The 12,709-nt window shown below is 40.9% G+C and overlaps 1 protein-coding gene across 1 annotated transcript in view; it reads right to left on the bottom strand.

Annotated features, from left to right (window-relative positions):
* Dnah12 (dynein axonemal heavy chain 12) overlaps positions 1 to 12,709 on the bottom strand; it is a 159,757-nt gene that overhangs the window by 32,175 nt on the left and 114,873 nt on the right. Inside the window, exons 61-62 of the mRNA XM_042679922.1 lie at positions 11,892 to 12,050; positions 9,444 to 9,588 (exon numbers count right to left, since the gene is read on the bottom strand). Coding sequence (XP_042535856.1) covers positions 9,444 to 9,588; positions 11,892 to 12,050 — 304 coding nt within the window. The remainder of the gene's footprint in view (positions 1 to 9,443; positions 9,589 to 11,891; positions 12,051 to 12,709) is intronic.

Genomic DNA, 12,709 nt, shown 5'->3' on the forward strand with positions numbered 1-12,709 from the left:
TATTCCTCCAGCAGTGTTCTTTCTGTTGAGGATCGTTTTTGCTATTCGGGTTCTTTTATTGTTCCATATGAATTTTTGGATTGCCTCTTCTATTTCCTTGAAGAATGAGGTTGGAATTTTGATGGGTATCGCATTGAATTTGTAGATAGCCTTGGGAAGTATTGCCATTTTCACGATGTTAATCTTTCCAATCCAGGAACATGGGAGTTTTTGCCACTTTCTAAGTTCTGTTTTAATTTCTTTTTTCAAGTTTTTAAAGTTGTAGTTAGAATGGCTAAAATCAAGAACTCTAATAACAACAGATGCTGGAGGGGATGTGGACAGAAGGGAACCTTACTGCATTGTTGGTGGGAGTGTAAACTTGTTCAACCACTTTGGAAAGGAGTATGGAGGTTCCTCAAAAGACTCCACATAAAGCTCCCCTATGATCCAGCAATCCCACTTTGGGGCATTTACCCAAATGTTTACAAACAAGACCCCACTAAAACTACCAGCACGACTATGTTTATTGCAGCATTGTTTACCATAGCCAAGACATGGAACCAACCCAGATGCCAACCTTCAGTAGATGAATGGATCAAGAAAATGTGGTATAGATACACAATGGAATTCTATGCCTCCATCAGAAAGAATGGCATTGCCCCATTTGTTAGGAAATGGAAAGGCTTGTAAAAAATTATATTAAGTGAAGTAAGCCAGCCCAAAGAAACATAGGTCCCATGGTTTCCCTTATTTGTAATATCTAGTATATGTATGAGTCAAGCAGAAAAGGTCAGATAAGGTGATGTTAGGGAAATGAGCCCTAAGATATGTATTCAAATATTTTTTCTTTCATGCGATTGTTTCTAACACATTTATAAGATTATTTCTTTGTTGCTTTGTATGTCCCTCCCCCATAGTATAACCCCTGCTTTCACTGTATTTGATGTCGTTATAATTTGTGGAGAGGAAGGGGAAAACAAATCGTTTAAATAGGGATACAAGTGGACCCATTGCAACAATGAGATGTACAAATCGTTATGTCGAAAACGAACTTTACAACTTTGGTGGGGGGGGGAAGAGGGGGAGCGGAGAGTATTGAGTGGGGGGGGCAGGGGGAGGATGGGAAGGGATGGGAAGGGGAAACAAAGGAAGAGGCTACAATGCTTGATAAGAAATGTACTCATTATCTTGCCCATGTAATTGTAACCCTTCTGTACAGTATTTTCACAATAAAAAAATAAAAAAAATTGGTATGATCCACTTAACTTACTTATAAAGACTTTTGTGCATGTTCAAACTAATCAATTTGTGATATATACAAGATTTTCTACCATCTATGACTTATAGCTATGACAGAGTTCAAGTAGGCCCCATTTTACCATTCTACTACAAAACTTTTTTTTTTTAATTGTAAAGATACTATACAGAGGGTTACAGTTACATGAGTGAGGTAATGAGTACACTTCCTCTTGAACATTGTTACCCCCTCCATTGTTTTCCCCCTACCATCCCCTCCCTCCCTCCCTTCCCCGAGGCTCTTTTTTTTTTTTTTTTGATTGTGATTAAGTGATTACATAATTTCAAAGTCACAAGTTCATTCTAACTTCCCTGGAGCAAATTGTCTACCACAGTCTGTAATATATAACAGTGTTCACATGTTATATACCATATTTGTGATCAGCAGCATGGGGATATTTAGTAGTGGTTCAACCAGATGAGCGGGAGTTCTTTGTTTCTTAAGTCCTGTTAGTTTTGTCGTATCACCTAACATTTTGGATTTAGCATCCACTTATCAGGGAGACCATGTACCGTTTGTCTCTTCGTTCTTGGCTTACCTCGCTCAACATGATTCCTTCTAGCTCCATCCATTTCCCCGCAAATGCCATTATTTTGTCATTTCTAATGGCTGCATAATATTCCATTGTGTATAGATACCACAATTTTTGGATCCATTCATCTGTGGTGGGGCATCTAGGTTGTTTCCATATCCTAGCTACTGCGAACAGTGCTGCAATAAACATGGAGGTGCATGTGTCTTTATATACTGGTTCCTGTTGTTCAGGGTAGATGCCTAGAAGTGGTATGACTGGGTCGTAAGGGAGGTCAATCTTTAGCTTTCTAAGGACCCTCCAGACTGCTTTCCAAAGTGGTTGTATAAGTGTACATTCCCACCAGCAGTGTAATAGGGTTCCTCTTTCTCCACATCCCCTCCAGCATTTGTCGTTGGCTGATTTGTGGATGTGGGACATTCTGACTGGGGTAAGGTGGTATCTAAGGGTTGTCTTTATTTGCATTTCCTTCACCACCAGGGATGATGAACATTTCCTCATGTGTTTCTTTGCCATTTTTATTTCTTCATTTGAGAAGTCCCTCTTTAGTTCCCTTGCCCATTTAGTAATTGGTTTGTTAGGTTTGGGAGGGATTAGTTTCTTGAGTTCCCTGTATATACAGGATGTTAACCCCTTGTCTGATATATTGCTGGTAAATATTTTTTTCCCAATTAGTTGGTTGTCTTTCTAGCTTGCTTGCGATAGATTTAGCTGTGCAGAAGCTTTTTATTTTAAGGTAGTCCCATTTGTCAAGTCTCTCTCCAACTTGTTGTGACCCTGGGACTCTGTTCAGGAAGTTCCTTCCTGTGCCTATTAGTTCAAGTGTCTCTCCTACTCTGTCCTGCAGTAGTTTCAGAGATTCAGGTTTAATGTTAAGGTCTTTAATCCATTTTGAGTTGATGTTGGTGCATGGTGATAGGCTGGGGTCCACTTTTAGTTTTCTGCATGTGGCTGCCCAGTTTTCCCAGCACCAGCGGTTGAAGAGGCTGTGTTTCTTCCATTGTATGTCTTTGGCTCCTTTGTCGAATATCAGCTGGCTGTAGGCCTGTGGATTTATTTCTGGATCTTCTATTCTGTTCCATTGGTCTTCGGGTCTGTTTTTGTGCCAGTACCATGCTGTCTTTGTTATTATAGCTCTGTAGTAGAGTTTGAAGTTCGGCATGGATAGCCCTCCCATATTGTCTTTATCCCCTAGAATTGTTTTGGCTATTCTAGGTCTTTTGTTGTTCCATGTAAATTTTTGGACTGTTTTCTGTATTTCAGTGATGTACGTCATTGGGATTTTAATAGGAATTGCATTGAATTTGTATATTAGTTTTGGAAGTATTAGCATCTTTACTATATTAAGTCGGCCTATCCAGGAGCATGGGAGGTCTTTCCATTTCCTAGTGTCTTCTGCAATTTCTTTCTTTAACTTTTTATAGTTCTCATTAAATAGTTCTTTTACATCTTTGGTTAGGTTAATTCCTAAATATTTTATTTTTTGGGAGGTTATTGTGAATGGGGTTGCTCCCATTATTTCCCTCTCTTCCTGTACGTTATCAGTGTATAGGAAGGCAACTGATTTTTGTGGGTTTATTTTGTATCCTGCTATTTTGCCGAAATGACTTATGATTTCTAAAAGTTTGGGGATGGAGTTTTTGGGATCGTGGAGGTATAGTATCATGTCGTCTGTAAAAAGGGATAGTTTCACTTCTTCTTTCCCTATGCGGATCCCTTTAATGTCTTTTTCTTGCCTTATTGCCCTGGCTAAGGGTTCTAGGACTATGTTGAAGAGGAGTGGAGACAGTTGGCATCCTTGCCTTGTTCCTGATTTTAGGAGGATTGGTTGTAGCTTTTCCCCATTAAGTATAATATTGGCTATTGGTCTGTCATAAATGGCTTTTATTGTTTTTAGAAATGTTCCTTCTATTCCTATTTTCTCCAGAGCTTTTAGCATGAATGAATGTTGAATTTTATCAAAGGCCTTTTCTGCATCTGTGGCGATAATCATGTGATTCTTGACCTTGGCTCTGTTGATATGCTGGATTACATTTATTGACTTACGTATGTTAAACCATCCCTGTGTCTCTGGGATGAAGCCTACCTGATCATAGTGTATTTTTTTTTATGTGTTTCTGGATTCTGTTAGCTAGAATCTTGTTAAGGATCTTTGCATCTGTGTTCATCAAGGAGATTGGCCTGTAATTCTCCTTTTTGGTTGGGTCTTTGCCTGGTTTGGGGATGAGTGTGATATTGGCTTCGTAGAATGAGTTTGGGATAGCTCCCTCCTTCTCTGTTTCTCTGAAGAGCTTGAGGAGTATGGGTATTAGTTCTTCTTTAAAGGTCTTATAGAATTCTGCTGTGAATCCATCTGGTCCTGGGCTTTTTTTTGTTGGAAGACTTTTGATAGCTTCCTGTATCTCATTATAGGATATTGGCTTATTTAATTGGTTAACTTCTTCTTTGCTCGGTTTGGGTAACTTGTATTTCTCTAAAAATGCATCCATTTCCGCCAGATTTTCTTCCTTTAGAGAGTATAGCTTTTGAAAGTAGTCTGTTAGAATTGTTTGGATATCTTGGGTACGTGTTGTGATGTTTCCCGTGGCATCCCTAATCCTATTAATATGGGTTTCCTCTCTTCTTTTTTTAATTAATCTTGCCAATGGGCCATCAATTTTGTTTATTTTTTCAAAGAACCAGCTTTTTGTTTGGTTTATTTTGGTTATGGTTTTCTGATTTTCTAATTGGTTAATCTCTGCTCTTAATTTGGTTATCTGGCTTTGTCTAGTAGCTTTAGGTCCCATTTTTTCTTGTTTTTCTAGCTGTTTTAGTTGCAACATGAGATTATTTACTTGGTCTGTCTCCATTCTCTTGATGTGGGCACTGAGGGCAATAAATTTGCCCCTCAGGACTGCTTTTGCTGTGTCCCACAAGTTTCTTTGTGAGGTGTTTTCATTTTCATTGAGTTCTAGGAAATGCTTTATTTCTTCTCTGATCTCTTCTGTTACCCAGGCATTGTTAAGGAGTGTGCTGTTCAATTTCCATGTATTAGAGAAATTTCTGAGGTATGCTTTGTTATTGAGAGCTAGCTTGATTCCACTGTGGTCAGATAGGATACAGGGGATAATGTCGATCCCTTTGTATTTGCTTAAGTTCCTTGCATGAACTATGATATGGTCTATTTTGGAGAAAGTTCTATGAGCTGCTGAGAAGAATGTGTACTGTGTTGTTTTAGGGTGAAATACTCGGTAGATGTCAGTTAATTCCGCTTGAAGTATGGCCTCACTTAATTCGGTAGCTTCTTTCCAATCCTCTGGTTGGTAGACCTGTCCTTTGGTGAGAGTGGTGTGTTAAAGTCTCCTAGTATTATCGTATTGGGATCTATTTTATTCTGTAAGTTTGAGAGCATTTGTTTGACATATCTGGGTGCACCGATATTTGGGGCATATAAGTTGATGATGGTTATATCCTCCTCTTGGATTGTTCCCTTTATTAATATGTAGTGTCCGTCCTTGTCTTTCTGTACTGATTTTAATGAAAAGTTTATTTTGTCAGATATCAGGATAGCTACACCTGCTTTCTTACTGGGGGCATTTGATTGGTAGATCCTTTTCCACCCCTTCACTCTGAGTTTGTTTGTATGTTTGGCTGAGAGGTGGGTCTCCTGAAGGCAACAGATGGATGGGTCTTGTTTTCTGATTCAGTCCTCAGTTCGTTTTCTTTTAATTGGCAAATTCAGCCAATTTATATTAAGAGAAAGTATAGAGAGATGCATTGTTGTCCCTGCCATTCCGTTTTCCTAAGTTTTTCTTCTTTCCTTTCCTCCTGTGCTTGCTCAGTTAGACTTTGAGTAATGCCTGTTTGGGGCAGGTCCCAGTTCCTGGTTGCTTTCTTCAGGTTGTGTCCCCCCTCTTAGAATTCTTTGTAATGCTGGCTTAATGTTTATGTATTCATTTAGTTTTTCTTTGCTATTAAAAGTTTTCAGTTCTCCATCGAATGTGAATGCTAGCTTTGCTGGGTATATCAGTCTGGGTTGGCAGTTATTGCCTCTCAGGGCTCGTATGGTGCTTTCCCAGGCTTTTCTTGCAGTCATTGTTTGTGTGGAGAGATCTGCAGTGATTCTAATTTTTTTCCCGTTGTAGTATAGCTCCTTCTTCATTTTTGCTGCATGCAGGATTGTTTCCTTATTATTCAGATCCATCATTTTTACTATAATGTGTCTAGAAGTGTTTCTCCTGGGATCTTGCTTGTTGGGTGTTCGATAAGCTTTTGTGATGTAGCTAAGATGGTCGTTTTTGAGGTGGGGAAAATTTTCATTGACTATCTTGTTAAATAGGTGTTGCATTCCCTTGCTCTGGAATTCCTCACCTTCGTCCACTCTGATTATGCGAAGGTTAAATTTTTTAGCATTATCTGCTTGCTCTTGAATTTCCCTTTGGTTTAATTTGAGTGATTTTTCCATATCTGTCACTTTTTGGTCCAGTTGGTGTATTCTGTCTTCTGTATCTGACACTCTACCTTCCATTTCATTCACTCTGTTGACCGTGGCTTCTATTGTGGTTTGCATGGAGGAAATGGATCCCTTTATGGATTCAATGTTGGTTCTCAGAGTACTGATCTCACCTCTCAATGAGGTGAGATCAGTATGCATTACCTCTAATTTGGCGTTTATCTCACTTCTTACTGAGGTTTGTGCAGCTTCTATTTTTGCATCCAACTTTTGTTTGATATCCTGTATATCTTTTGATAGTTCATCCTTGTGCTCTTTCAATTTCTGATCCATTTCTCGCTTTATTTCTTGAGTCATTGCCTCCAGCAACCCTTGGATGTAGCTTTTGTCTTCCATTCCTGCTTTGCTCCCACTGGGGCTCTCCCCTGCATGGCTGCTGGCTTTTGAGGTGAGCTTGCTGTCCTGGGTAGTGGTAAACCTTGTGATTTTTCTCTGTGATTTTCGCATGGGGGTTCAGGAGACTGCTCTTCAATCTTGTTTTGGTGTGTCTGTCTTTGCTTGGTTGCTGATTCTGTATTGGTAGAGAGAGTCTGTGCCTGATCTGGATTCTGTTGGGAGCCTATTTCCAGCTGCTATTCTGACTTACTTAGGATTCTCAGCTCTCTGCTGTAGATTGCTGGCAATTCCCGCCTTTGGAAGGGTTGAGTAGCCTAGACTGCTTGTGTTTGTTCCTACGGGTGCTATTGGGAAGATCAGATGCTCTGGATGCACTCTCCCAAATACTGGAGTCTGCTATGGGCTCCTGATGTGTTTTTGTTTGTTTGTTTTGGGCTGGTTGTGGGCTTGAACTCTAGGTTTGGGTGCTGTCCCTCAGTTCTTCAGCTCAAGGCTGGCACCCTACCATTTGAGCCACAGCACCACTTCTGACCCTTTTTGCTTTTGTGATGCTGAGAAATCAGATCCAGGGCCTCATACATCCAAGACTATCACTCTATTGCTGAGCTGCCTTATCAGCCTGAGCTCCTGCTTACTATCAGGTGCTGGCAGCCTGTGTTGCCCAATTCCCAGCCTAGGGTATATGGGTGGAGTTTTGGTGGGGTTTGGGCTTCTCTTGTCCTGAGCCTCCAGGTCTTTTGTTGTCACAGGCGTGCTTCCCGGGGAGTGCTGTTCCCTGTTTCTCTCCCCTCTGTTGAGGCGTATGCTCAGCTTTTTACTTCAGTTGGGAGGAGTTGGTTGTGTTGTTCAGGCGCCGGGTCCCCGGGCCTGGTTCCGGCCCCAGCCTGGAGCGTGCTCGTTAGGCCTGTGCTAATGTGTATACCACCTAGGTTATGCAGCCTGGGGTACACAGTTCAAATTTCTTCTACTGTTGGTAGTCTTGACCCAGGGGCGCTGTTCCTGGCTTGGGCATTTAAGCTCCCTTCCAGGGGCGCTCTTGCTCTGGCCTGGCCAGCAGAGTGTGCTCCACCGGCTGGTGGAGCTCTCGAACAGTTCCCAGTTTTAGTGGGTCCTGTGGTCCGGGTGTTGGGGTAGGGAGTCTAGGTCAGGGTCTGGGGATTCCCTCCAGCTCTGGTCTACCTTGAGGGATTCACTGTCCCCTGTGGGGTACTCACCCTGTAGGTCGTCAGTTGTTGTTGCAATCCGAGTTCAGTTGGGGTGGTTGCGGGCTGGGTTGGGCGGTCCCCGCAGGGTCGTTGAGATCGCGATCAGGCGGGTGGTCTGCCTACAGGTCCCTTTGTCGCACTGTTGGTGCCGGGTCCCGGGCGGCTTTGGCAGGATGGAGCCTCTCCGCTCCGGTGGAGAGTGAGGGGTTGGGGTGGGATCCTCGTGGAGACTCCCGGCTGGTAGGTTTCTCTGTTCCTGGCGATCCGCTGTTCTGCAATCCGGTACCTGGTGATCTGCAAGCAGCCCCCTGTGACTCTGGGGCTCCGGCAGCCCCCGCCGGGCCGGCTGGCCGGCGGCTTGGCGCACTGCCGCGCGGCCAGTAAAGGTTGGGGGAGGGGTCTTCACTCTTCTCTGTTCTGAAATTCTTCTTTTCCTCTCTTTCTTTTTTTGTTATTTTCCACCTCTGGTTTTTCTCTGAGTGTTCGTCTTTTTGTTGTTGTCGGTCTCTTGGGGAGATTAAGCGTTGGAACTCGAACTCTCTTTTTGGTTGGAGAGAGCTGTGGCGTTTCCCTACTGCCCCGTCGCCATCTTGGTCCCCCCTCCCCTACAAAACTTTTTTTAAAAACATGGGCAAAATTGCTGGATGCTGGTGGCTCCATTTGTAATCCTAGCTACTCAGGAGGTTGAGATCTGAGGATCGTGGTTCAAAGCCAGACCAGGCGGCAGAAAAGTCATAAGACTCTTACCTCTAATAAACTACTCAGAAAGAGCCAGAAGTAATGCTGTGGCTCAAATGGCAGAATACTAGCCTTCAGCAAAAGAAGCTCAGGGATAGTGCCTAGGCTCTGAGCCTTCAAACCCCAGGACTGGTGCACACCTGCACATGTGTTCATGCACACACACGCACGCACACACACACACACACACACACACACGTACACACACAAGGTCAATATTAATGAAATAACCATTTTCAGTCATAGTGTCAAAGTCAGAACTGTGAAATCCTGATCAAAAGAAAACAAAGGGATCCCTATTTTTTCCCTCAGCTTTTATCCTGAAGCTATGCTTCAGATATACCTCTAAAAAAGGGCAGAACCATTGCAAGGACAAAATAGTATTGCTGATTTGGGAAGACAGGAAAAAGTGTTCAAGGAGACTAATATTACTAGAAAGTTGTAGTTCCACTTAGGGGAAAATTATCCAGAAAGAAAGAATTCAGGTATCTGCATAGAAAATTCTTTGAGTCTTTGGTGAAGAATGGTTGATATCAGACCAAGCAAAGAATGCTGGTGGTCTAGGAAACCACCAAAGTTCATGGAAGGCTGCAAACTCATTCAAGTTCCCAATAACTATAACAGAGAATCCTTGATCACTTGAGGCATCTAGAAAGACAACATTTAAGTAGTTGGACTAGACAGTCAATTGAAAAGACCAATCATCCCCAATAAATCTTAAAAACTGTCTTCAAAAGGCAAAAGCTGAATTGAAATCTTTGACTGAAATATCATTATGCAGAACATGACTGTATCTTTAAGACCAATATTCCACAAATGGCAAATTATCTGGATTCCAGATAGAACATATTTGTCTTTTACCTTATCAGGTCTTAAACACCTAAGAATTATTATTTTCTGTAGCTCATTTAGATTCTTATCCATTGGTTCTGGAAGCTTCACATTGTACGGCTCTTTGCTGTCATAAATTTCCCTCCATTCATCTTTATGTTCATGAAAATGATCCCTAATGGAAAAAAGTTGAATAATTATTAATTTCATTGGGAAATATGTTAGAGTAGATTGTTGAGCATGAGGAGGAAATAAGACACCTACAGGGCCATTTCTACATCACTGGACTTGAAAAAGAGTGAACTTGGTTGAAATAGATTATTGGCAACTATGAAAACAGATCAATGAAATCTGGTGAAATTGACTGGAGAAGTGGAATGGGGAGAAAGAGGAAAAAAAAGTGATAGAAGGGTAGAACTGATTGAAGTACATTGTAAATGTGTGTAGAAATGTAACAATAAAATCCCCTTCCCCTGTAACTTAAGTAAGCTAATAAAAACATATATCTGGGGAAATAGTGAAAGTAAAAATAGAACAGAAAGTTCCTGCTAACCAGGAATGGGAATGAATAAAAGCAGCTATAAAACGCTTGGTTCAGACACCTTTATTCTAGAGAGAGGTGTAGGTATAATGGGTACCACAGAGTCTGAAAAAAATTACTACTTTTGCTTGACCCTTAGATGCAAACACTGCAAACCTCTCATAAAGGAGAGCATCTTGCAAAAGTAAAGGGAGAGAAGATTGTAGCAGCAGAGAAAGGGGCAAAGCAGGGCAAGAAAGTAGCTAGAATGGGATTTGAAGTTAGAGACTCCAAGTGTACCATTATCAACCTGAGTAGCCCAAAGCCCTTATCCTCAAGGTACATACATAGAAAACCTTCCATCTCACCAAATGGAAGGTAAATTCTATTTGTTAAGTTTTCCTGGATTCACTTGAATTCCTATACGCTATTGTGCCTCACAGAAGTCACAGAGACTTCAGCTGTCAGTTTAGAAATTTCCCAGGTACAGACCAGCCTGGCATACTCTGCAGTTTCCAGATCCCTGATATCTGGGTATTGTGTGTGGCCCCTGAACATCCAGGCAAATAACTATTTCAGTATGTGCTTGTCTCCGACAGATCCTATTGATCTGATGATGGGACCAACAGTGATACCTTGGCCCAGTAGTTTATATTCTTTGCTGTTTAATAGTTATCATCCTGGAGCAATCTCTACCACTGGTCAGCCAAGAAAAGGGCTGGAAGATCACCTTCCTCATCCCACAACTCAGCACTGACCTCTGTGTGAATTCCCCGAGAATAGTAATACTTGATAGCATCAGACATGCCTGAAAGGTCAAGCTGTGAGCCTGAAGGCCACTACGTTGTGTGATAGTATGACAGTCACATAAGTGACTATCACATTGCCCCAGCATTTGAATAATTAGGAGGAATCCTGGTGCCAGTGAGCTAGGACTGGTATACAAAAATCTGGACCCTTCACAGTGACTATCAGCACATAACTGTACCTCTCCTATACCTCGCCTCCACTGCAACATTGCCAATGTAGCCTTCTCTCCTTGGCCCAGGGATTTCTCAGGTGCACTGGAATTGTGTATGGACACCTGACATAACTTCAGTGTTTCCAGTAGAGCTGCCTCAGGGAATGTGGTTTGACTTTTAAAAGTAAAGAGTGACTTATTTCTATTTTTAATGAGAACATTCTAAATGATGCTCAGAGAACGCAGAGCCCATCTATTTCGCTGCTAGAAGCAAGGTGGTGAATGTTCTATAGGAAGATACTTTGTAAATTTATTTCAGTTAAATAATAATTAATGAAAATATTTTTCACACCAAGGTAGTTATTTCCTTTTTGTTGAATTCCTTAAATAGTTCTCCCCATTCTGCTTTAAAAAAAATAAGCAAAACAGACCTTTTGTAAAGGAATGAAGATTGACAAAACCTAAAATGACTCAATTAAAGCTTATTCTTTCACATAATCCCTTTGAAGAAGTCTAATGATGAGACTAGAAAGACTAAATACCCAATGCTAGGTCCTGGGAAGATATGTAGCTGTAGTTGAGAAAGCCAGTTGGGATGGAGAGGCCCAGGGAAGTCATTTTTTAGTCTTTACAGAAGGTGAACTTGACCTTCTCAAACTCACCAATATCATCAAACTCATCAATCACAGAACTCTAGGATTTTCCTTTTATTGGTTCTTTTTAAGTGGGAAAAGTTTAAGGCACTTCTTAAACACATCTTTGTTGGGGCACCTTACATACAGAATGTAAAGTTATTAGTAACTCAGTTTCTATTATGATGATTTGGATATCAAGGACCCAAGAAAATTAGCTTGGGTTTTTTGGTACTGGTACTACAGTTTGTAAAACAATAAGAACAATAAAGAACAATAAATTAGAAGAACCATGGGAAAGAATTACTAGATCACAAATTTATCCATCACTATTCAATGTTAAATCATCAAATATAAACATTTACCTGAGTCCTTTGAAGGCAGGAAATTCACTTGCTCTACAAATTTCCTCCCAGCTTTTATCCTGTAGCCAACTTGGATCTGGATTTCTTTCTGCACTTTTAAGACTTACTCCTCCCGTTAAAAGAAACATCAGTTCCTGATATTCAATTTCTTTTCTTGCCCTATATTCCCAAAATAAGAGCTATAGTAAATTCCTGATTTTTAAGGTTGAATCAAGACAGATAAAGTAGATGATGATATGGGAAAATTGTATTATTTTTAACAAATATCAAAAGGGCCAGACTTGGAAGTTGAAACTAGGAAGCAACTGAAAAAGCAATGAAACTTCCCTCTCACTATATCTCCTTTTAAGTGATAAGTTACAAGAACTGGGAGACACACAGGGGCCTATCTAAGTCCTCCCTCTCCTTTTAAATTGTCTGAAAAAAAATTCAACCCTGCCAACCCTTTATAAATTGGTAGTGACCTCAAGAAGAAAAGTTTATCTGAGGAAAGGAAGCCCTAAAACTCATCTATTGCCTCTATGTTTTCAGTAGGCCTAGAAGCATCTTCATATTTTAGAATAATAAATAGCACCCATCTTGGCCACTCTGAACTACTGTCTGTCCAGTTGTCAAATGATTGGCGGTTACTAGATGATACAATCTCATGTATTCCCACAACTCAGAAAGAATAAAAGACAGTAACTGCCATTTCCTGCATCGAGAACAAGAAATGTTTTTTTCTTCTAAAAGAATTCTTTGCTAAAACTTTCACCTTGTGAAAGTTTGGGGGAGTTTTTTTTTTGAGACTCCATTTTGTAAAACACTCTGAAATACTT

Source organism: Dipodomys spectabilis, unplaced genomic scaffold (genome assembly GCF_019054845.1).
Source record: "Dipodomys spectabilis isolate Male_0828 unplaced genomic scaffold, ASM1905484v1 ptg000054l, whole genome shotgun sequence".
Lineage (NCBI taxonomy): Eukaryota > Metazoa > Chordata > Mammalia > Rodentia > Heteromyidae > Dipodomys > Dipodomys spectabilis.